Source organism: Antedon bifida, chromosome 5, assembly GCF_963402885.1.
Source record: "Antedon bifida chromosome 5, ecAntBifi1.1, whole genome shotgun sequence".
Lineage (NCBI taxonomy): Eukaryota > Metazoa > Echinodermata > Crinoidea > Comatulida > Antedonidae > Antedon > Antedon bifida.
This window is the reverse complement of record NC_136230.1, coordinates 20,655,978-20,682,472: the sequence shown is the minus strand read 5'-3', so window position 1 is coordinate 20,682,472 and position 26,495 is coordinate 20,655,978. Positions and strand designations below refer to the sequence as shown.

General features: G+C 32.9%; 3 protein-coding genes across 3 annotated transcripts in view; 1 reads left to right on the top strand and 2 right to left on the bottom strand.

Moving 5' to 3' along the window:
- Positions 1-1,598: 1,598 nt before the first annotated feature.
- Positions 1,599-8,393, bottom strand: LOC144843404 (uncharacterized). Its single transcript, XM_078700189.1, has 7 exons — positions 8,015-8,393; positions 7,797-7,844; positions 7,047-7,264; positions 6,758-6,847; positions 6,250-6,592; positions 3,471-3,776; positions 1,599-2,312 (listed from the first exon to the last, which is right to left on the bottom strand). Exons 1-7 carry the CDS (start codon positions 8,391-8,393, stop codon positions 1,966-1,968), a joined length of 1,731 nt encoding a protein of 576 aa, XP_078556315.1. The 3' UTR covers positions 1,599-1,965.
- On the top strand, positions 6,022-26,168 carry LOC144843403 (uncharacterized). Its single transcript, XM_078700188.1, has 10 exons — positions 6,022-6,132; positions 16,923-16,966; positions 17,283-17,532; positions 21,123-21,228; positions 21,554-21,601; positions 21,775-21,986; positions 22,416-22,505; positions 22,775-23,114; positions 23,607-23,897; positions 25,737-26,168. The coding sequence occupies exons 2-10, from the start codon at positions 16,953-16,955 to the stop codon at positions 26,081-26,083; spliced, it is 1,698 nt and encodes a 565-aa protein (XP_078556314.1). The 5' UTR covers positions 6,022-6,132; positions 16,923-16,952; the 3' UTR covers positions 26,084-26,168.
- The window catches only part of LOC144843746 (BRCA2-interacting transcriptional repressor EMSY-like), a 100,380-nt gene continuing 94,409 nt past the window's right edge, over positions 20,525-26,495 (bottom strand). Inside the window, exon 24 of the mRNA XM_078700671.1 lies at positions 20,525-20,536. The gene's annotated coding sequence lies outside the window, so the exon portion shown is untranslated. The remainder of the gene's footprint in view (positions 20,537-26,495) is intronic.

Sequence of the window (26,495 nt, the reverse complement as noted above, 5' to 3'; positions counted from 1 at the left end):
AAACATGAACATTTAACAGACGACTATGAAATTATATATATTATATATGTCCTTATACCCGTGAGCACGGAAAAAACTGTAGTTTTGTGATCGCATGACTGCAAACCTTGATTTTACAGTGAGAACTAATATTATTTGCGATGACTCTGCAATTTGTATTTAAATTTGTTTGCTTTTGCAATTAATACAAAATAGACAGAAATAGAATACAGTATGTCTATTAACTTTATCTTCCTTTTAATATACATCGATTTATAGATTTGTGTATACTGCATTGTACTATATTACTAGTGTCAACAATCAAATACTTAGGGTAACTTGATGAAACTCTCTCAGGTGAACAAATATTAATCCAAAGTATAGACTGTATTAATGGTAGACTAAATTTCTCTATAGACAAGCATCTTTTCTTAGAGAAAACGAAAGAAGAATTCTTTGCTATGCTCTCATTCAAATCCAGTTTTAACTATGCGTGTTCATCGTGATACACTGCAGCACCAAAAGGACTAAAAACTAGAATTTAATTCATCACTTTGACGAATTATAGGTGATCATTACATTTTTTAACATCCACGTACGTTAACATACGATTGATAAATGTTGATGTATCCTATGACCTGATGCATTAAACGCTTATAGTGCTGAGTTATGCATATTATATGCCATATAGAATATATACAGTATATACTGTATACCTATATACAGTATAGCATAGGTGAAATGTTCTAATTTTTTGGTTTGAAGATGATGTCCCGTTAGGACCGGGATATCTGCTCATGTTTCAATTCGGCCCACTCTGTCGCCGAAGTTAGTTTCAAAAAGAATTTAAATTAAATAATGTATTAATTATTAGGATGGTATTTATTTGAATAAACGCCTCCCCAATAAAACATCACTTTGAACCATTATACTATTTGTAGTAGAATTCATCGCACTGTTATCTACAATTTACCAAGCATTTGTTATTCTTTTTCTCACTTCTCATATCCATAGAGGATTTTATTTGATTATAAATGTTACCATATTATAAAACTAAAAATCTAAACATATCGCTCATTCCGAATCATCGTCTACATTTCCCAGGGGAGCGAGCGAAGCGAGCTCACCCTCTAGTTTAGAAAAGTAGTTCGCATCAAAACGACATAGCATCTAAACTTCTTCTTTTTAAACTTCTTTTACCTCAAGGACTCCAATGGAAATAAACATGAGTTATTGGTTTTCTTGGACAATCCTGATCGAAATCACCTTTCTCACCCTTTTGATATCTTTTATGAATTTGTAATGGTTTTTAAATATTTTAACAATATTTTAAACATTGTTTTTATACGGTTTTAGATGTTTTTAAAATAGTTGTATTATTGTTTTATATATGTTGTTTTTAATACTGTTTTATTCATGAACCTTTTTACTTGTTTTATGTGATTTTGATCAAATAAATGAATGAATTAATTTTGTACTATCTTTTTGATTCCCGAACCTTAACATCATTATAAGATACCTTCTAGTATAAGAAATTCAAAATATACTTGAATATAGGTGAAATTAATGTTTATTATGAACTGAATAAAATAACAACTTAATTTTGTTTGTGCCTCCACTTTAAAACATCAACTAGTCAGTCAGTTCAAAATGTGTACAACGCGTGGAATGACAAAATATTACTATATTGGTGGCCTATTTCATTCTTACTGTATTATATTTATTTGGGTAACAGAGCTTTTGATCAGAAACAATACAAATAGTATAGATTGTATCAACCATATCAATGTACGGTAACAATAATTACATCAACTAGGCAGCCAGTCAAAATGTGTGCGGGGTTTGCAATGATAAAATATTATTATTTCTATATTGTAGGCCTATTATGATCTCATTATATCCAATTGTGTAACAGAGCTCTTGATCAGGAACAAATACATGCATGACATTGGTTGAACACACGCAGGCTATAATAGCACTCTACATTTACTTAGGAGTATAGTAGCAGTAATATATTCGGTGATTGTTATTAGTTGTTTTATAAGGATAGTAACCACCAGCGTAATCCCCATTATCATCGTCTTCTGTGTCCCATCTAAAGTACTCCATATTAACGTTTGCTCCTTCTACCGACTGACAAATATTTTTGTAAGGGAACAGGTAGAAAGGACTATCCGTAGGAAGGTAGATAGCATTTTCAGCGAAACCGTCAACTTTGCAACAATAATATATGAGAGTGTTACTACCATAACCACCACGTGGCAGTGATCCCGAATAGCTATTTTTGTTGTCGTCATCCTCATCATCCCAATGAATATATCCGGCGGCCATTCCTACAAAATTCAAAAGAATACAGTTCTAAACTATGAAAAACAATAAAAAGATTGATCGTAAACACGAATTTCAATTATTCGTCTAGTAGAAAAACTAATGCATAAACTAATTATAACTACTGACTGGCTTCGTATTTTAAATTGTTTATAATTTTATACGGATGGCCTGTGAAAGAAAACGGCGAAATGTTCCTTCAAAAAATTGTAAAAATCTGCTTATTCAAAATGAGCAACCAACCGTTTTTGTAATTTGTTTGTGATAAATTAACTACTGGTACATTCTTCTTGGACAGACTTTATGCTACTTTTTTTTCAAATAACATTTTCCATACTACCATTTTATTTTCAAATTTGGTACTGTAGCATAATTATGCACACGTTTTGTTTGCAGTTTAGAATTGTGCTAAACGCAAAAAGCTATGAGTGTGAAAACTGATAAAATGAAATTTGAATTTCCTAGCAACACTAAGAAATTTATGCACAGCTGAGACAACTATATTAAAAGAGATTTGCAACGCGTGTCGGTTCTTTTGATCTTCAGAGCTAATGTTCTCATTTCAAATTACGTGTGCGCTCAAGAATAGTCCGACTTGGAGACCAAGTCGTCACAATAACAGTTTGGCAAAAACTAAAAACACCAATATTTGAGAGCGTTAATCGGCGTATTTCGCTAGATTCTTTTTCAAACTTTCTTCATGGATCATAAAACTGCGCATGTGCAATTCACAGAGCTACTGATGACCACCAATAAGCTCATTGCCGGTGACTCAGCAAATTTACATAATAGGAGGAATACACAAAGTGCAATTTACTGGTTTGATCCAATCCCTTGCTATTGTGGTCTCAGAGCATAATAACTGTGCGCTCGTTTCTAGCATTGGAAACGCTTGTGAAAGTAGGCCTACTCTTTCATTTGAAAAAAAAATTGAGGGTTTTTTTTAAATAGTTTAAAAACGCTGAAATATTCTATTCGAAAATTATGTATTTTATTTGTTTGATAATTAAAGGTGAAAGAATATTTGTGTAACATACAAATGACAGAAAAAAAAAATTATGCTTAAAAATGTTTATCATACATATACATATATATGTAATAAAATAGGACGAACCAAAAAAATATGATTTTGTAAATGCCTTTCATACGTTCAGGCTACTTACCAACTGGGCAGTTTCCACTGGATGGATGAAAAACGCAATATTGCCCTTTCGGCCAATCACCGTCATACATGGTAACTGTATTTTGAGTTTTCATACAGAAATGTTGTGCCATGTCTCTGCTACCAACTGATCCACTTACAAAATGCAACGGAGTTGACCAGTAGTTATTGTTGTCATCATCTTCTGAATCATGGTATCTCCATCCGGAATGGAACGTAAATCCTGGGGTCTTTGGACATCCAGTATTTGTTTTGGGAAGTCCAAAATTACCGACCGGCCATGTTATGGGAACAGTTATTATAGCGTCTGAAAGAAGCATTGCTACAACATGTTATCTAGGCCTATTTTAAAGATAGATAATTTCTAGCTATGCTTGCGATAATTGCTTATTTTAATTATTTAAAAGTTATTCTATTTCAACAAAATAGAAAAAAATGTTAAAAAGGTATCTAATCCACAACAAAATACCTAGACGCGTTACTAACGGGTCATTGACCAAACGCCACAATTCCATCATTCGGCCTGATGGTACGACCTGGATAGGTCGTAAAACATGTTTGTGAAGTTTGTTACTAGTTCCTAGTTTCTTATTCAATTTCAATTAAAGGGACAGTCACAAATATTTTTTAAAACAGATTTTAATACGTAATAACTGTCTAATTGAGTTGTCATTGCAACAAGATGTTAGCCTTGACCTCTTCTACTTCTTCCGGTCAAAGTTCGATAATATTTATGCATTTACGCCCTCTACGGCGAATACGTATCTAGCTTTTACGAACGTTATAACACTTGACCTACCAAAATATTTTGGTATGGATCGATGACCTATTTACCATCTGCCACCCTAGTTCGGCGAACTTTTTTGCGTCTTTGCCCTCTACGGCGAATAAGTAACTAGAGGTCAGTCTAATTACCGAAAACAACCGAAAATAACCGAAAATAACCGAAAACAACCACAAACAACCGTAAACAACCAAAAACAAACCGAAAACAAAATAAAATAATCTAAATTTTGTTTTAATGTCACCCTCTACTGATGGGTGTTTTTAGAGCTAAGACCATGACAGAGAGAAGACTGCGTGCGCAAAAGCCAAGGAAGACGCTACGAAATGGTAGTGTGCACAATACAACTAAAAATCGTGATATGATAACACCGCATTTACTAACAGAATCTATACACATTTTTTGATGTTAGTCTTTTGATTTTTGATCCAGAAACCAACGCATGTATTTCTTACATTAATTGTGAATACGTTAATCATGATCAATTTAATTATAGATTTTCAAAGATAATAATGATATTTTAAGAATATTGATAATATTAGGGACTATAAAGTATACTTAAAACCAGCTCACGATAAAGGATTCACAATAAAATCTATTCAGTAAAATTACCGTAGTCGAGTTATAAAATAACGTTTTATCCTTACTCACTTCAGTATTAACGTGACAGATGATTCCTTGGGCTTAGACATATCGACGGCCTAGGGTCCTAGCACAATACTCACAATTAAAAAAGTCACACAGTAATTATACCTAACTGATGTCTCCACATCCCGTCTTATGACGTCATTACAGCTTCTTTTGCTGTACCCCGAGTATCGCACATTCGTGCTTGTTATTTACTACCGTAATCTTTTGGTGTTTCTACATTAGCTGGAGGTTTTACTACATTAGCGGTGGATTGTTCTACATTAACGGTTGTTTCAACATTAGCTGGCGTTTTTTACATTAGCGGTTGTAACAGGGCCCTAATAGGGTGGAGGTGAGGAGGCGGAGTTAATTTTAGGGAGGTGTTTATTTGAGGGTTTTATTTTTTAGTTTTGATAATAATGGTAACATTCATAATCAAATAAAATCCTCTAGTAGATATGAAAAGTGGTAGCAAAGAATGAAAAATGCTTGGTAAATTGTAGATAACAGTCCGATGAATTTTAATACAAATAGTACAATTTTGTAAAAATAGAATACAATATTGTGTGGATGGGCGTTTATTAGATGTGGAGAGGGCGGCGATTATTATTCTAAGTGATGTTTTATTGGGGTGGTGTTAGGCGTTTATTCAAATAAATACCATCCTAATTGGTATAATTAATACATTAATTAACTTAATAAACATCTGTTGAAACTAACTTCCGCGACACAATAATGGGCCGTTTCGCCCTAAGAAGGAAGACGTTTTAGAAGGCTTGCAACATGGTCAGAAGTATGCCAGGGTCCTAACGGGACACCGATAGTGCACAGTTATACAGTTCTGCCAGCTTATTCAACAACTCGGCTATCGGGGTTTCACTTGATTTCAAACAAAAGATCGTATCATTAGTTCTCCCGATGTAATTTTATATACTATTCCCCACAATATACTCCGATGCTTTATGAATATATTTAGTTTGATCTTTATTAATTTGCAGTATAATTGTTATTTTGCTAACTACAGTACCTTCACACGCGTGGTCCGAAAATAAACAAAAAACTAAAATTGCTATCGCCACCAACGGCCAACTTAATTGAAACCAAGAAGTTGCAAGGTGACAACTCACTGTGAATCCGGAACTAACTTTGCCGCCAACGCTTAAAAATCGAAGAAATATGGAACATTATCGTAACAGTGAGAACTAATGTTATCAAATCTACGTTTCGCAGTACATCTGAATTAGATGAGGTAGGTATCCAAGGCGGAGATCTTTCCCGAAGTGTTTCCATTGTGTCGCCTATGTCAGAATTAAGCATAATTTATATATAGACCATACAGTACATATGCTATTAATTGATACTGTACCTTCTTGTGCCTCATCACTGTTCAACCATTCCGGATAGTCAGTTAATGCTTGTTCCATATTATATCGCATAGTTGTAAGACGACCATAGAAATCATCAGACAGAATTCCTGAGTTCACATAATCCTGGTGCAACTGCCAGTACTGAACGTCGAATACTTCTTCCATACCCATCAATTGGTATGCATATGGCATGGCAAGGTTGCTGTCTCCTAGTGTATATGTTTCAACTTGCAAACCAACATTAAACCCTGTATCCATAGACCTTTTAACTGAATCTGTGTTTACATCAATTGAGCTTTTAAAGCCCATGTACGACCCTCCAAGTGAAGTACTCGAAGAATACTGAAGGAAATAAATTATTGTGTCAACCAATCGTATAGCCTACCCCCAAGGTTAGGTTTGAGATATACCAAAAGAGGATTATCTTTCTCACAAGGTAAACTATAGAATTATTTATAATAATGGAGCCATAAGTTTAAAAATAGTAAGCCTATACTAATAACATACATGTTCCGAAGAGTAGTATGCAAAAGCTGAACTTGACCACTGGTATCGCTTCACGTTTTTAGTTCCTAGGTTTACCTCGTTCACAACATGCTAATAATAAAAGCAGAGTAAGTAAACACAACTTGTTAGAGTTCTTTTAGATTATATTTTTAATTAGAAAATATCGGCAGATTTTCAATTTGTATTTAATGATAACTAACAGGATTAAAGTTTATCCAGTTAAAGCTAGTTATTGTTCTTAGTAAACAACTATTATAATACAAAACAGTATAAACTCAAATACACTTACTGTTCCGAAATCATGAATAAATTTCATGTAGTCATAATTAGCTTTAGAATAGATGTTGGGAAGTGCATTGACCCTGTTAACGAAAGATCTTGATAGTGGATACCTATCAACCTGCGCCAGCTCATATTTAAATCTTGCCTGTCCAAAATTGCACAAGTCTTTCTCCTCATAATAAACATAGGAATTTGAATTTATTGACACCATTACATTCTTATAGTCTGTAAAAATAATTGTAGCATAGAGTATGTTATTATTTGTGCAATTTCAATGCAATGCCCGTATCAGGACTTACCTTCCACCCTTTTCATTTTATTTTTTTTTTTCTAAAACATTTTTCGCAAGAATTATCTATTTTTCCAGCGGCCAGCTCACCAGATACGGATTTGGACTTTAGGCCTAAATCAAATTAAATAATATTGCTAAGTCATAGAATTTACAGCAGTAACATCCTTCAAATATTCTCTACTTTCAACAAAGCTTTAAGGCAGGATGAAGTTCATTTTTTGTAACGAAACATGTAAATAAAGGCGAGTAAATTTAATCTCACAAAAGACTCAAAATATACATTGGGGGATTTTGCAATCTACATCTACGTTTTTATATAGAATTACTACAAACACAATGGAGTGACAGATCTAAGTTCTAAGATTAGAGTATCAACTAGGAATAAATTGGGTAGTAACATTGATACCGAATTGAAAATGATCTAAATGATGGGATTGGATTAATCAAAACATTTATGAAACTTACAGCTGCTATGACTGAATTTTGTCGATCCATATCTAAATCGTACACCGACTGAAACAAAACAAAATTTAGACTTCAGCTTTACTTTTTTTGGTTTTGTTTAGTATGTGGACGTTAAAGAGTTAAATATTTAATGAACATAATATTTTATTTGGCGTAAATATTGGCCCTCGAAAGGTAAAACTTTATGGGAAAAAAGAAAAATGTGTGTTTAGGCCTACCAGAAAAGCTGACATCTGTTTCAAATTTAGAGGCATATGCATATGCGTTGTGGAACAATTCTAGTTGTTTGACTGACGAACAGGTTGAAGATGCGGAGTAAACAACTTGGTCTGGCGTTGAACCTTTATTGAAAGTCCATTCAAATACTTTCCATGTTGGCCGAAGTCCAGGGTCTTGTGCAGCAGTCGTTGGGCTTCCATCTGGATTACCATACAGTAGGTTATAGCTAATACCAAGGTAGTCGATACCACCTGGATATGCGCCAGTTATAACCATCTCGTTCTTAAGAAACATGGGGTCAATTTGGTATGGCGGTGGGTCAGTGAATCCATGGACTAGCAAAAGACCATGTATAAGTAAAATGAAAGTTGTTGTCATGTTTCAGTCTGGAACAAATAAAATACCATTACTGTCCCTGTAACTAATTTATAATGTTTTCACAAATATTCTTATATAGGCATAATTGCTTTTTCTGTACATTCATGTATAATAGACAAAATAGAACAACTATAAAATATACGTTATACATATATTTAAAAAACGATCACTTACCTTTCGTTTCGTGTTGTTTCGGTAAATCCAATTTAATTTATAAGTGCAATCGTATTGGAAAAGCTGTTCAGTATCTGTTGTTGCGATTGATAACGGTGGTTATTAAATTTAAGCGTTTAGTAACAATGACTTTGGTACAAATTATCAAATATCTTGCAGACTGTCGTTCACACGTTATTACGTCAAGAAAACAAATATAGATAAAACAAAAATAATTTTGTATGGTAACAGGGATAGCCTTCTAAATCACCAAAAGGGAATTTATTTTATGAAAATTATTAATAATTCGAATGTGAATTGGGAGATTGTTCCAAATGGCAGGAACGGCATTAAAAATGATATTTAAGAGAGAGGTGCAACTTTCTTTAATAATTGCAACTTTCTTTCAATTAGTAAACACATTACATATTATTTTCATGTCTATTTAAGATAACAATATTTTAACAAAACAAATCTATAATTATTAAGGCGACAAGACGAGAAAGGTTTGTGTTTAGCATGGAAAGAGTTATTATAAATATTAGGCCTATGCGTCATGGACTAAGGATTTTATTAAGACTACAATGGTCAAAATAGTAAAATAAATTACAGTAGAGTTTACAAAATCAATTTAAACTTATTTAATAAGTCATTGTTCGATTCTTAAGAATGATAAAATATGCTTTTAGCAAAGAATATTAACGCGTAATAACAACTTAGCCCTATACACCTTAGGCCTAAACATCTGTGTCTAAGCCATAAACAAGCAATTTATTAACAGAAATTTGGTTCTGACAAAAAACACAAAGAACAAAATGTTATTCAATTGCTGATCAAATTAAGACCGGTCTAAGGTGGAAAAATGTTGAGTGGCAAAAGACAAGGTGTCTGGAGACCGGTTGGCGAAAGGGAATGGGTAGCTATAGACTGGGTGGTAAAAGGCCAGGTGGCAACGTCTGTCGACAAACGAAGTTATCTGTATGCACGTGTATCAGAGACCAATGCCTTTCGTCATAATTGTAATAACAATTCGTAGGCCTATCAATTGTGTTATCAATGACATTATAATAATATCAGTTGTATCATATTGTACTAAATTAATTATTGATCCAGATGGTGCCGTTTTTAACCAATACGTTGTGAAATTCATATATTAATGTAAATTTGGAGTAGATAAGGGTTACCTCAATGACGTATGTAAAAGGGAAACTATATGTGTTGCGTGTCAACTATCTGATTGAGTCAATTCGCTTATATTTTAATTTATAGGTTAACATTGAATGCTGAAATAAATTAGGCTATTACAAAATAATTGTATATAATTATACATTTCAAACATAATAAACTAAAAAGCAGAAATTGCAATTGAAACAAATTAATAATGAAAAATTAATCATGAAAACGTAATTTTATTTGATTTAATTTATTTCAGCATGATAAAACCAATTTACAGATAAAATACAATGAATATAATATGCAGAAAAACAACACCTTTATATCATTTTTATTTTCATTAAAACAAATCTAATTTTGTTAAAGTTTTTAAAATTAAATAAGTTTATTTTTCAATCTGAGACTGATTTCACTTATTTTGATACCATACAAAAAACGCAATCATTTTGTATAGTATACCAGGGATAGCCTTCCAAATCCTCAAAAGGGGATTTACAGCTTTAATGTTGGATAAAATACAAAACCAAAAAATGCACACGTTTTTCGTTAGCTATTTATTATTGACACAGACATGTTACATTTTTGTGATGAATATAGGTTTATAGCTCTTGGAGGGAGCAGACTGGTTTCCTCCTGGACATTTTTCCATATTTCCGCTCAACTTTTTGACGTAACAGTTTAATTACTGTTCTTTCTTCAGAAATATTGACAATTATTTTTGTTGAACAATCAGTAGCAAACATTTTGTGAAACGTAAATATATTCTGGCCTACTGTAGGACAGAACTTAAACAATATAATCATAAACGTAACTAAACTATAGTACTGTACGACCCACATAAGAATGTAAAAATAAAATTTAACAATTTTCAAACAAATCATACATTGTATTTTGTAGTAATATTATAATAAAGAAAGAATTATAAAAATCTGACTTGTAGTTTTAGAAATATAGGGGCTAAAATATCACCGAACGAAGTAAACAAATTGCGCCCTAATTCGGCAGTTATATGAACTTTTCGATAAAATAATTACATTATTTTAGTAATATATTTTGCATATCAAAATTGTAAAATTCAATAAAATATGATATTACATGTTTATTAAATAAAAAAGGTGTTTATTTAACCTCATTCAAAGAATGTCAATACATTATTTTCTGTGTTTGGACAATCCTGAGAGACAACGCGACTTTCACGGCACCCGCGAGAAAATTCTTCCGCGTGTTGATTCGCGTCAACCAATCAAAGGACGAAAATACAAAATCGTTCAACCGCTGCATGGTAGTCATACTCATAAATCTCAATCGAGTTTACAAATCCTCATTTATGACATGAACGGGATATTCAATTATATTCAAATTAAGAGGTATTTTGATGTTTTCTTCATTATCTCCAAAATGAAAGAGACAATAGAATGTTATAGGAGAAAAGATGTCCAGGAAAAAATACCAGAGGAAATGTACTAGGGGAAACCAACATAGAACCACTACAGCAGTAAATTATAATATTGTATTGTAATAAAATACTAAAAATGATGTAAATTACATGAATACTGTTAAAACATTTTGTTACGGTAATTTGCGTTTGTCAACAAATGGTTATATCTGTATGCACGTGCAACAGAGACCAGTGCCTTCGTCGCAATTGTAATAAGAATCGGTATCAATCAGTCAAAAACAACTTATTATTTGTGTCATATTTTGCTAATGAATAATTGACCCAGGTGGTGTTTTTAACCAACACATTGTGAAATGTATATAGTAATTTCCATGACAAGCAAAACAAATGTGTTGCGTGTCAGATTGGCACAATACGGTCATATCTTTAAATTATAGGCTAACTTGTTGAATGCGGAAATAAATTAGGGTATTACAAAAAAAATTGTACATATAATTTTTTTAAAGAAATATTTAATTATACATTTCAAAAAATAATAAAGTAAAATGCAGAATTTTCAACTGTAAAAAAATAAAAATGAATGTTATTGGAAGTGTCTAGGTGAATGTTAATAGACGAAGGCGTTTAATGTAAATAGATATATTATATTTTGTTTTATAGGCTTAGGCCTATCTGTTAAAAACTCTAGTTAGAAAAAATACTTAACAATTGGAAATTATTTTCGCCGATACTAACCATCCAATAAATATGAAAGTTCAAGAACTCGTTTTTATGATGAAATTGCGTTTGTAAACTTTGTCAGATGACGGTGAATGTTTCTACTGTCAGTATATTACTCATTTTTATATACATGTAGGCCTAAACTTTTACCTTCTTAAAATGTTGCAATACTGTGGGTCATTTACAAAATACCATTGATGATATTGATCATAAAACATTGACATTAACATTTTGTATTTTTTTGTGCCGCATTTATATTCAAGAGGACGAAAGCATTAGGAAACTGTATATAGTACTAAGGCTAAAAAATGGGAATTTGTAAACTAGGACTGGGCATGCTCAAATCTCAAAGCACGTCTGAGAGAAGAGAACCTGTACGTATATAAAAGAGGAACTGGCGAACCTGACGTCGGGAATGTGTCGAAGACGCATAGCCTTTTTGAGGAATCAAGGCCAACGTATAGGTAATATCTTTTCTCACTCTCAGTAAAATTTAGAAGATCCGCCTATCTACTAACACCAACGTAAATATATTTTGTGATTATTAAAATCTAATATTACGATTTGGGAAATAATTAGGCCCTGTTCTCATCCAGTTGAAATGCTACTAATGCTAACTAATAATAATAATGATAATTATTAGTAATTCGGATGTTAATTGGGAGATTGTTCCAAATGGCAGGAACGGCATTAAAAATGATATTTATAAGACAGTTGCCAGCGGCAAGAGGGATACAGAAAGTAGGAAAATTCTTTTTTCATTAATTACAAAAGAAAAAAGACAAAGACTATGAAGTTTTCTTCGATCCTTGAGGGACACGAGATTGAGTTTCCAAAGCACAGTGACACAATTGGTATAAATTTATTTAAATACAAACAAAGTGGTAAACAGCGTGGACATACATGATGTTACTTTTTTCAATTAGTAAACACATTACATATTATGTTCATGTCTATTTAAGATAACAATATTTTAACAAAACAAATCTATAATTATTAAGGCCACAAGACGAGAAAGGTTTGTGTTTAGCACGGAAAGAGGAGTATAATTATAAATACTAGAGGGTGAGCTCGCTTCGCTCGCTCCCCTCTAGGAAGTGTAGACTATGGTTCTCGGAATGATAATGTTCTTCTTTTACGTTTTCTGTCGGTTACCATTATTGAAAATGCTTGACATTCGTAAAACTAATCTATTCTGTTTCACAGTGTCTTAGATGATTAATAACATTTTAAAGTATAGTCTTTATTATTTGGTAGGGCCCTTATAGGGCGGAGGTGGGGAGGCGGAGAGGCAGAGTTCATTTGAGGGAGGGGCTTATTCGAGGGATATAAGTTAAATTTTTTAGTTTTAATAATATGGTAACATTTATAATCAAATGATATCCTCTATCTAATAGAAAGTGATGTTTTATTGGAGAGGCGTTTATTCAAATAAATATCATCCTAATAAGTATTAATACATTATAGTTAATTTAAACATCTTTTGAAACTAACTGCCGTGACAGAGTGGGCCGTTTCGGCCCAAGAAAGAAGACATTACGACTTGCAACATGGGCAGACATCTCTAGATAGCCTACAGTTATTCCTGCCAGCTTACTTAATAAAACTCAGCTATCGGGATTTCACTCGATTAATGTCTTATCATCAAATCTCCCTATGTAATTTTATAATACTATTCCCCACAATATATTCCGATTCTTTATGGCGTATATTTAATTTGATCTTTATTGATTTTCAGTATAATTTTTATTTCTTAACTACTGTACCTTTCACATGTGCGGTCTGTTCCTAAAATAAACAAAAAACTAAAATGGCCAACTTAAGCTCCAGTCCTACTATAGTATCTGTTTTTTTCTTCCGTCTTCCAAAGGGACACTGTATTGATTGATGGAAAGTGCCTGTTTCCAGTCACCTTTAGGGTCAAATCTATTATTTTAACTGCTCCCTTGTGTATAAAAGAGAGAAAATAGTTGAAACCAAGTTGCTGCAAGGTGAACTTATCATAAACCCGGAAATAACTTGACCGCCAAGAATTGAAATTGAGTAGAAAATCTACTGTTGAAATCATAAATGTTGTTAAAAAACTCTTTATAATATCTTGCTAAGATAGAAATATGGAAAAATAGCGTCGAACTGCACATTAATGTTATCAAATCTACGTTTCGCGGTACATCTGAGATAGATAAGGTAGGTATCCAAGGCGGAGATTTGTACCGAAGTTTTTGCATTGTGCTCGCCTATGTCAGAATTAGCCATAATTTATATATAGATAATAGGTCTATCCATCCTGGACTAAGCCATAAGGATTTTATTAAGCCTACAATGGTCAAAATGGTAAAATAAATTACAGTAGAGTATACAAAATCAATTTAAACTTCTAATTGTTCGATTCGTGAGAATTATAAAATATGCTTTTGCAACTATCTGATTGAGACAATACGCTTATATTTTAATTTATAGGTTAACATTGAATTCCAAAAAAAATTAGGGTATTACAAAACAATTGTGTCAGTGTCTAATGCATTCAAGTATACGAATGAAGGCCTTAATGTAAATAGAGATATTATTTTTTATTTTATAGGCTTATCTGTTCAAAACAATATTCTCTAGTACTTACTCTTATAAAATATTTTTGGTTCTAAAAAAAATAATAAAAACATTTTGTTCTTTCAACGGGACAACTGATATAATTGTAAATAAGAAGAACAAAATGTTATTCAATTGCTGATCAAAATCAACTTTCAGAAAAGACCGGCCTAAGGTGGAAAAATGTTGAGTGGCAAAAGACAAGGTGTCTGGAGGCCGGTTGGCGAAAGGGAATGGGTAGCTATAGACTGGGTGGTAAAAGGCCAGGTGGCAACCTCTGTCGACAAACGAAGTTATCTGTATGCACGTATATCAGGGACCAATGCCTTCGTCATAATTGTAATACCAATTGGTATCAATTAGTGTTATCAATGAAATTATTATAATATCAGTTGTATCATATTGAACTAAATGAATTATTGATCCAGATGGTGCCGTTTTTAACCAACACGTTGTGAAATTCATATATTAATGTAAATTTGGAGTAGATAAGGTCTACCTTAATGACGTATATAAGTGTATTGAATTTCCCTGACAAGGGAAACAATATGTGTTGCGTGTCAACTATCTGATTGAGACAATACGCTTATATTTTAATCTATAGTTTAACATTGAATACCGAAATAAATTAGGGTATTACAAAACAATTGTGTCAGTGTCTAATGCATTCTATTATACGAATGAAGGCCTTTAATGTAAATAGAGATACTATTTTTATTTTATAAACGTATAACAAGTGGAAATTATAAACGCCGATACTAAACCATCCATTTACATCGGTCCTAAATGTGCAATATTTCAAGAAAATGTTAAAAACCCATCTCTTTCCTAAATAATGTTAATGTAATTACGGTAACTTTTTGTATAGGCCCTCATAGTTTATATATATATATATATTTGTATTTTCATTCCATTTTCTATATTTGTTTTTGTAAGTATTAGTTGAGTATTTAGTCACTTGGAAAAGCACTGTATAAATCCAAATTAAATAAAAATAAAAAAAAATAAATAAATATATGTTTTTATTAATGAAAGTGGAAGAATTCGGATTTTTTTTCTTTTTATGACGAAATTGCGTTTGTAAACTTTTTCAGATGAAGGTGAATGTTTCTACTATCAGTATATACTCATTATTTTTATATATGCATTTATAGTTTTACCTTCTTTTTAATTTGCGATATTGTAAGTCATTTTCTGGTGAAATTATTTTTCTTCTTTTGTTTTGTATGTTTTGTATATAGATATACTATCCGAATTTAAGTAATTGAATGAATGCATGAATTAACAAAAAACCATTGATGATATTGACCATGTGATTGTTAAAACATTTTAGTCGCGTGCAACGCGACTTTACAACTCACTATATCGGTCGGTTGGTGGGTGAGTCTGTCGGTTGGTGGGTGGGTGAGTCGGTCGGTCGAGCACCCGACTGCAGCCATGTATATGGCCTTGTTTGTTGGCGTTTTATATTGTTACATCTGTGACAATTAATTTTCATGAGTTTGAGCAAATAGAGTAACATGGTTTTTCGCGGGTGATTTAATCTATTTTCTAATAATACATTTTCAGCAGTTGTACACCAAAATTAATAGTAAAATAGTATAGTGTTAATTATCACAAATGCTGAGTTGCTCAAGCAAGCCCAGTTAGTTTGCTATGTTGGTAAAATCAGAATTCAAATGGAAACCCTTCTATCTGAAAAGCACGCTATGTTCTGTTGAGGTACCAGCCTTTGAAAGAATAGCGATGCTATACTTTGTTATGTTGCTAAGTATATCCATATCTTGAAAAGAACAATTGCATGGCGTACATTCATTCTCTCTAATAAATCCTTATAACAAACATTAAGAAATGATTAATTTTTGCTATTGATGTGCTCCTTACAAGTTGTTTGTAGGCCTATGTACAAGTCGTACGACCCGCCCACTTTTGAAACAAATACAGCACCACTTCTCCTGCAGTCTTATCAAGGAGCTAATTTTATAGCTCCGTGGTCTCATCTTCCGAGATTAAATGATATACGTTTTAGTATCGGCTTTCATCTCAGCATCCCAGAGTTATCTTCCACCCCAGATAGTTTAGTAATTAATGACGTCAATTTTGTAGATCCCATTTGTATATCAAATGCATTTAATCATAAATTCTCAACCAACTTTTCACAAATCACAGAGGTTGATGATGATAACAATTGGCATAATATTCTAATAGAAGATGTGCTTTAAACTAATGACTCATGTTATAAGATTAAAATCAGTACCGAAATTACGAACCAAATTTATATACCATCGATTAAACATTTACCGAATTTTGCCCTTACGTAAATTTATATATATAAGTGAAACATTTTAGAGTGTTTTATTACCTATACGTAGGCCTAAACCTAATTAATTTGGTAGAAAGCTGTTATCAGTGAAAAAATTATCTTGATAAGAACATACTTAATTGTCCGAATTTGCCAGATGCTGTCATTAGGCTTTACCCATGATTGTTATTTGCAGCATTTGAGTATACATCCACCCATACATCAAATGGCTCAACAAAGGTATGTAATACAACGTTATTTAGGCATAGTTTTAATTTTTGAACATCAAGCAAAATTGACACATTTAAACTTTACCATCCGATTAAAGGCTAACCCCAAATAACAACATTTGTTTGCAAATCGAATCTCGAATGATGGAATATCATAAAAAGACCATACTATTCTCATGCGCATTTTGTTATAAAACAGAGATCTCTTTATATTTTTAACTCATGAGAAATATATGCAGACCTATTTGCATAATACTACTAAATTCAATAGTTGTACATAATATAATCTCTGCTAAACAAAAGACTTTTTATTGGCTTGTGTCTAGGTTTCAGTTTACGTCAAACGCTGTGCTCTTGTTCACACTTTTTGTTGTGACATCCCGTGCTGCTTTACCAGCTCCTTCGGGAATAAATTTTTTGGGAATTGGCTATAATGTCCTCGATGGTAATCCAGATGGAAGTGATATTGCTATTGGCGGTGTCGATCCTGGACTTTTAACGACAAGAAAAGTTTTTAAAATGACTTTCGACAATGGCAAACTTTCGTCCGATAACCAATACAGTGTGCCTGATCAGGTACGTTTAAGCTACATAGATGTTTGTACGGCCTTTATATTTATACTGTATATTAACAGATTGTAAATGAGTGGCCCAATTCAACTTTTTTATATTTTTTAATATTGTATTATATTTTTGATGTTTTATGAAAATAAAGATACCGATATATAACAACAAAGTGCGAGGCAACGAGACACGCGTGGCATGCGAAGCAAGTCAAATATTTATGCGAGGCATCGTTTTACTATAAAAAAATGCGAGACATCATTTTATCATTTCCCTAAAGTGCGAGGCAGGAAGACAACGAAATTGATACGTGGATAACAAAGGAAAATCGTTCGTACTACCTAGCCTACTAAAACAGAAATATTGTATGATTAGGCCTACACCAATATCAAAATTGATTAAATTATTTTCTACATAGGTCTCCAAGGGCCGGCTAAATTAAGCATATTTGCTAAATTGTGATATGTCGATTGTCGGACGATCGGGTCAATCTTCTCTGATATAACTTTTGAACTTTCCCAAAGTGTGAGGCAGCGAGTCATGCGAGGCACGCCGAATATTTGTACGCGGCATCATTTTATAATTTCCAAAACTGCAAGACATGCGAGGAATATGGTTTACTATTTTAAAAAAGTGTGATGCATATCTTAACGTGCTATACAATGCTATGATATTATATAAATCAATTATTTATATTTTTATAATAGGCTATATATAAATAGATTATAGAATAAACTCATCCCAACATGCATTGCGCGCGGATTGTTATTTCAGTTTTTCTTCTGTGATCCACCCACTTTTCGATCGATCGTGAAGGCCAAAATAAATGGAAGAAACTTCTCAGCGAAAATACCGGGTTTCCCCCAATTTTTATTACGGATTCTGGCAAAAACAGAAAGACAATTAATGCAGCAACTAGACAACGTCAGGCTAGGTCTATAGCTAGCGTACGATGTTCGTACGTTACTGTTGTTTACCAGCTATGCCTACAAAACTAAGCCTAGCTAAGCCTAAAGACTGGAATCCGGGACGATTCGACCCTGAGACGATTCGGCCCGGGACGATTCGGCCCACTTTTGGTAGGACGATTCGGCCCACTTTTGGGCCGAAACATCCCACTTTGTGAGCCGAAACGTCTCACTTTAAACCAAATTAAACCATATTCATTTTTTTTTTTTTTTGGTATTTATCAAGTTTTTAAAAGTGATTAACATCCGTATTTTATTGATATTGAAAATGTTCATATAATATATAAAATAAATTAAAAAAATGTAATTTTATATTAAATTTATTACTTCGAAAACTGTGTTTATTTCGTGCATTTGCCAAGCGGCCCAACAGAGGGTGTAACTTGTTTACATTGTTCGCGTAACTAAAAAATGATCATTTTCGAGAATGTTTTCAAAATGTTTGCTTTATTGCATCTTTAGGGTCGAATGGTCCCGGGCCGAATGGCCCCGCTACCAAAGACCGTCCACAAGAGGACAATCGCCGCGAGCTAGTGCATTGTTTCTCATTTGACCCTCGACCCCATTTCTCAATGTTTGCATACATAATGCGACTAAAATGTCTGTAGAAAACAGTACATTTGAAGCAAAAACTATTTTAGACACATAAATGGAAATATTGAGAAATGGAGTCAAGAGTGAAATGTTGTACTTTCTGTCATTTTTTTGCAAAATGTTTATTAGAGCAAATTCAAATATGTACATTGTGAATAAGTCCGTGAACAAATCAACTCTCTAGCATTTTCGAGATAATTTACTGATTTGCATAATTTCGAGGTGCGTGACAAAGGCGTGATTTTGGGAATAACTATAGAAAACCTGTATCCGAGTCATTTGAGGCCAAAACAAAGTCTGTACAGACATTTTAGTTGCATTATATATGCAAATATTGAGAAATGGGGTCAAGGGTCAAATGTCGTACTTCCGGTCATTTTTTCGTAAAATATTTCATTAGAGCAAATATAAATATATACATTCTGAATTAATCAGTGAAAACTAACAATTAGTTTTTAGTCGCGTGCAACGCGACTCTACAGCTAACTATGTCGGTCGGTTGGTTGGTCGCTTGGTCGGTAAACACTAACTTGTATATGACCTCATCTTGATATCAGTTTAATCTAGCTAAGTCAATTTTTCACAGTATATTCCTTATGGCCAGGAATCGATGTGGTTATGTTTTCACGGTGCGGTCTACGTACGATTTAATGAAATCACGTTTGTAATCATATCTTTACAAGCATGAATGACAATTAAATAAAATTTGGTACTCATAAATTTCAGGGCATAAATCATCATATGGCAATACAATTACGTGCGTAGCGCATGTAACGCATGCGTACGCGCGCTTAAAATTTTCCAAACTGTCAAAATTTATTTTAGATAAAATAAGAGTACGTTTCAGGCAATTTTAAGCGTTTAAAAAATGTCCATGAGTGCGCAGATTTTTGCACGCGTACTGCGCGTTAAATGTTAATACGCACTCTTTTTGCCCGATTTCTGTTTTCTTGACTTACTTTTCAACTCGAAACTACGTTATACGAGCACGTCAAAAGTGACAGGCTACGCACGTGTAAATTAAAAAATATAAATGTTTTTAAACATTTTCAACATTTTTAAACATGTTCAGCAATTTCGGTCGGTTGGTCGATCGGTTGGTCGGTCGGTCGGTTGGTCGGTCGGTCGGTAAACACTAACTTGAGCACGCGACTGTAGCCATCTATATGGCCTTGTTGAGATATGGTAACCCTGTAGATTCACCCTAATTTGCATATTTAAGCTAATTTACATATCATCAGGATGAGTGACTAGTTGCATACGGTGTAATGGTAAAATATTAAAATGCTCTGCTCTCTTGTGCATTTGCTAACTGGTTTTCAAGTGTTTCTTAAAACAAACTCAAACTACACTTGATTACCTGAAGATCGCTAATTATTATTATAAGGATAGCGTCTTTAAATTCACAATTAAGTTGTAGCATTCCAATAAACATTATTTTGGCCATCAATAGTCTTCCATCTTTATAATTTCGAAATACTTTATACGACGAGCTTTATGCATCTCATTAATTGGAGATAAACCAAACTCTCCATAATATACTAAGGTAGCACAAGGTGTATTTTGAGGTGCTTTTAAGATATAGCGTGCCATTTGGAGCTAGAGAGACGCTCTAATTTATCTAGATCTAATCTAATGAGCACCATACAGAACAATGGGAGAACTATCTCCATTAGTATCCCATAATATAGGCTCCTACTCTGTTAATCAAAATTACTGATAATAGATACCTTGGCAAAATTTCCTGCAAGTATTAAACATTTTTTCATTCAGTTCATTGGGAGCTAATAATACAATATCATCAGCCCAAAAAAGGCTACCCATTCATGTTTCATTTACTTACATACAAGTGACAAAACAACAACTTTACTCCTTAATCAATATCAAAGATATCTGTATCAATTACACCAGAGGAGACTTTACCTTTAAACTGGCATAAATATTATCTGTATTCCAAATCGATTTCATTAGACCGGTAATTATGACAGATATTATATACATAACAGATTTTTTTTAAAGATAATAAATACTTTTCTAAAGGTAACCTTTGTACCACGCTCAAGTTGTTCAAATTCAGTTAGCCAAGAAATATTCTGGGGTACTGAAAGTTACCAACAAAAATTGAAGAAAGAAACTGATTGGAAAGGTTAGTGTGACTTATCAGTGTAATTGTGCCGTTTTCTAAAGTATTTCAGTAAAAATAGTCTTTTACATGAAGACAATCTCTTATTTTATTCATTAATAATGACCAACAAATATGGGGCAGCTCACTTACACAAATGCCGTAGAAACTGGACAATGGTGCTACACCAAACAAAAATTAGTAAAGTAAAAGCGGCAAGATTTCGGATAATTAAACGCCGAAGTGTGTGCTTTTTTACAAAATACATAAAAACAGTAGCTAAACATCGTGTAATGAACGTGTAATAAATTCTGATTTTATTCTAATTTCACATTTCTTTTTTTTTAAGTTGGTTTTTCAAACAAATACGCTGGATTTGAATTTTCAAAGAGTAAATGTAAGTAGACGTATAAAACGAAACATATATATATATATATATATATATAGTATTTCCTCTTATAAAAAAAAATTAAAACACAATACAGTACTGTAATTATTCTTATTGTCAATCCATTATCTAAACAGTAACTGCTTTCTTTAAAAAAATTGTTTTCTAATACCACTGGATAGCATACGAAGAAGTTTATAGGGCCATTGATTCCAACCACTATGTGTATTATGAGAACCGTACAGTGTGTAATCTTGGACAAGCTCGGTACACATCAGAACTTGCATTTTTTGATCAATATCCCCTGACAAAAAGTTTTGTAATAGAAGCATGCAATCTTCCTGATGCTATGAACAACGCAACATACATGACTTTTCTTGATGACTGGGGAACCGTAAGTAATATCGTATAGCAGCTTTGCGTTTCACAATGAAAATTGTTAACTAAATTCTAAAAACTATTAAACGAACACAGACATTTACGTAAAATACTTTGCATTGGGTATAATTGTATCGTACTACCTGATAAATGGTGGTGGTGGTTTTTAGGTGGTAGTTGTCCAGAACCGAGGCAGTATAACGCTTTGTTTGTGTTGTAAGTAAATTAGTAAATCTAAAAAGAAGTTTATATCATATCCCTATTAAATAATCTTTGACACAAACCGTGCCCGTGTATGGCTACGGCTATTTCATAAAGGGCAATTTCAAAAATTTAAACATGAATCCGTCCTAATACCTACCTACCCAGTTTTACAACCATTTGATCTATCATAGAGTATTTACTCATATTTTGATTGACATTCATTACGTCATTGTAATTTCAGAGTATTGTAACTGAAGTCAACCTTGGTACAAAGAATTTAGATCGATATCAAGAAACACAATCAGCGTTTGTCCACTACGCCATGGAAACGGTTAATTAAATTCTATTAAGTTCTTATTTGAGTCTTCTATAAAAATGACTTTTAAAGAGGCTGCATAATTTGTAAAACCCAGAATACAATCTTATTAAAAGTCTACATACGCGTGCGCATGTAATCTATTCAGACGTTACGATTAAAAGTAATAATGTATACAAATATAATGATTGATACATAGCAAATCAATTCTAAACTCATAGATAACCATGCATTCAGTTTGTAGTTAGCTATTATTTTAGCAGTCTCTTCCTTCTGATTTACAGAACACTAAGAGTACTACAACTGGTTTTGGTATTTTTGGATTCAGTGCTTCAGTGACTGTTACCATGACTGAGTTTCAGAGTGGTATGACGTCTCAAACACAATTCGGCAGTTTTCAGTATACATTAAGAAGTGGTGATGTCAACATGCACGAACCTATTTCAATTAGAGTAATTGGTATGGAAGAGGTTTTCACTGATGACTACTGGACACAGTTCAGCAACTATGTCAGTGATGGTCTATGTAAGGCAGATTGGATCAACAATCTAGCAAAGATACGTTCAAACATGGATCAAGCCATGTGGGGATACCCAGCCTACAGGAATGCAATTAAATCAGAAGGTATTAAGTAGATCAACAATAATGTAGGCATACTTAAAGTAACATTATTTTTGTAATGTAATACATTTAATGCTTTAACATCTATATTGAAAATGTAATATTGCGGCATAGATCGATTTAAATTGTAAACATTATATAAATGATCAATGACAACTAGATCCCATTATTTTATCCACATTACCTAACTAAAGATAATAATTATTATTGTATATTATAATTACCGTTACTAGTTACAGTTTATCAAGTGAAATATCAAATACCATTTGTATACTGTATATTTTGTTTTTAATGTACCACCGAATGGTTTGTGCCACTGAATCAAAGTGTTTCCGAATAAAAATTGAAATTGAATAACATTTTCAAAGTACCAGTAACACAAATACAAAATACTGTGATAAGGGAATTGTATAGAGGTTTCAGTAGGAATGTGCGCTCAGATCGTATGTTATCTGTGCCAAAATTAATGCAGTTTTCTATGACATGGTTTTCTAGATCCCGTTGTAGAAATCCCCATCACATGGCCCCAAGGAACATACGGATTACCGCAGCCATCAAGTGGGTGTCCTCTAGCGCCACAGTTTAAATGGCACACTGGTTGGCGGAAGCATGACACTGAGAAAAATAATCAATGGTCAAGTCCAAACCATTTCCTGGGCCCAATCTGGCAAAACGACATGTACGACAATTTTTGTTTGAAGCATGATGTCACAACAACAGATTACGACTGGGTGTGGCCAAATGGCCAATACTGTATCTACCAAGTTGGAGCCAGTTGTCCAGCAAGTAAGTATCAATTTAGATATATATATTACATATACAGTACTGTTATGTTGAAGTCATGCTTTATGCCGTTCAATATTCTCACGTGCAACACGTAACAATAATAATAATAACAATTACACTGGCGTTGTATCTTTAGATTTGCAAAAAGCATTTGACACAGTTGACCGTGGTATATTGATCGAAAAACTAAAGGCAATTGGGATTGGATCAATAGATTGGTTCAAATCATATCTTAAGAATAGGCAACAATTAGTATATACAAATAAGGTAGAATCTAAGCCACTTGGAATTTCTCATGATGTGCCTCAAGGAAGTATATTAGGGCCCCTATTATTTCTATGCTATGTTAACGATATAAAAATAAGGGTACATTGTAAGTTAATTTCATACGCTGACGACAGCGTTCTTTTAGTATCTGGAAAGACCCCATGTGTAATAGCCTCAAGACTAAGTTCAGAATTGTCATCCTGTAATAAATGGCTCATTGACAACAAGTTATCCCTCTATATGAGAAAAACTGAGGCAATGTTAATTGGAACCAAACATAAATTGAAAATGGTCGATCGGGGATTTTAAAGTATACTGTGATGAAATCCCTATAAACACAGTGTCAACAATCAAACACTTAGGGGTAACACTTGATGAAATTCTCTCAGGTGAACAAATATTAATCCATATAAGAGTAAAATGTATTAATGGTAGACTTATTTCTCTATAGACAAGCATCTTTTCTTAGAGAAAACAAACGAAAAATTCTTTGCTATGCCCTCATTCAAAACCACTTTGACTATGCGTGTTCATCGTGGTACACTGCAGCACCAAAAGCACTATAAAATAAACTGCAGATTATGCAAAACAAAATGGTGAGATTTATCCTTAATGAAGGTCCTCTATTTCATGTAGGACCAAACGAAGTAGATAGCTTAGGGCTATTGTGTGTTGAGGACAGAGTGACACTGTGCACAAAATGCAGTATAGAAATGTAGCATCATATCTTGGTAATAATTTTATAAAGGCTGGGAACCAACACCAATCTCTTGTAATGTTATAGATGGCACATTTTATGCTTCAGCAATTAATGAATGAAACAAATTACCAAGTACGATAAAAAGTACTGAGAGTGTAAATGTATTTAGAAATTTATTTAAAAACAATCTCGCATCGAAACGGCATAGTATCTAAACTTATTTTTAACTTCTTTTTAAACTTTTTTGTTAACTTTTTTTTTTACCTCAAGGACTCCAATTAAAATAAACCTGAGTTATTGGTTTTCTTGGACGATCCTGATCGAAATCACCTTTTCTCAACCTTTTATCTTTAATTTCTAATGGTTTTTAAATATTTGTAGGCCTAAAATATTTTAAACATTGTTTTTATACGGTTTTAGATGTTTTAAAATATTTGTATCATTGTTTTATATGTTGTTTTTAATACTGTTTTATTCATGAACCTTTTTACATTTTTTTATGTGATTTTAATCAAATAAATGAATGAATGAATGAAAGGGCAACAAGTTAAATTCATTCGTACTTTAATAACGATCAGTTTTTCTTCGGGGCTCATGCATCTATTAAAAAAAATGTTTAATTGTTTATAAACATCCATCTTAATAAGTACTTTTAGAGAGATGCAAATAAATCAAATAAAATCAAATGGCTTGTTTTAGTGCATCATACTGTAACCCTGATCTCGTCTGCATCAGCAATTTATACTGTTATGTATTACGGAACCACTACACAATTATTCACGCTTAACGAAATTCTGCCATCACGTATGTTTAAAAACCAATAAATTAATGTAATGTATCATTTATTCAATTTGTTATTGTTTAATCTTCAGATATGAAAGCAGGATTTATATTCTGGGATGACAAGAACACGGATGGAAGCAACTACGGAGGTAATGTTCCAGAAGGAACATATGACAGTGACACCAAGATGTACTTTTGCTGTCAAATTGAGGGATTCAGTACAAATCCAATACATCTGCCAACCGACAGTCCATTCTACCTATTCCCGTACGTTAACCAGTGTCAAGAAGTTGTTGGCATGTCGGCTCAAATGGAGTGGTTTCTCTTTGATAACGAGAATACCAGTAATGATGATTACGCGATGGGGTTTTATCCTCATGCTAATTATTATAAAAGTGATATAGGCCTTCATTATTGCTACTATACACCTTACTAGACAACGGAGCACACTGAATTAAAAAAAAGAATTAGTTATTATTCTTCTATATGTTCATGATGTGGGATAATAAATCATTAAAAGAAAATAACATGTTTAGTAGTATTTGTATTGTTACTCAACAGGTACGAACTGTGATAATCAATAACTAGCACAGAGCCCTATCTGCGTGGTACACACTTATTACGCCTATGCTTTTTCAAATTTTATGATTTGTTATTAACAAAAAATAAATGCAGTAAAACTGCTGAGTTACATGACGTTACAGAAACAACACTCTGGTGCCAACCGTAGGTATACCCAATACAGAATCACATTTTAACGGATATTGTTAACGTATTTTCTTAGAATCTGGGGAAAACTAGAAACGTAACACAAAACAAGTTTTCACGCTGCTGCTCTATCTACGTCA

Excerpts from the sequence above, each read along its gene's own strand:
- LOC144843404 (XM_078700189.1), bottom strand. The coding sequence starts at position 8,393 with ATGACAACAACTTTCATTTTACTTATACATGGTCTTTTGCTAGTCCAT. Across the intron at positions 3,777-6,249 it reads CAGTGATGAGGCACAAGAAG|ACGCTATAATAACTGTTCCC; the intron begins GTACAGTATCAA and ends TGCTTCTTTCAG. Across the intron at positions 2,313-3,470 it reads CAGTGGAAACTGCCCAGTTG|GAATGGCCGCCGGATATATT; the intron begins GTAAGTAGCCTG and ends TGAATTTTGTAG.
- LOC144843403 (XM_078700188.1), top strand. Across the intron at positions 22,506-22,774 it reads TCCACTACGCCATGGAAACG|AACACTAAGAGTACTACAAC; the intron begins GTTAATTAAATT and ends TCTGATTTACAG. Across the intron at positions 23,898-25,736 it reads TGGAGCCAGTTGTCCAGCAA|ATATGAAAGCAGGATTTATA; the intron begins GTAAGTATCAAT and ends TTTAATCTTCAG.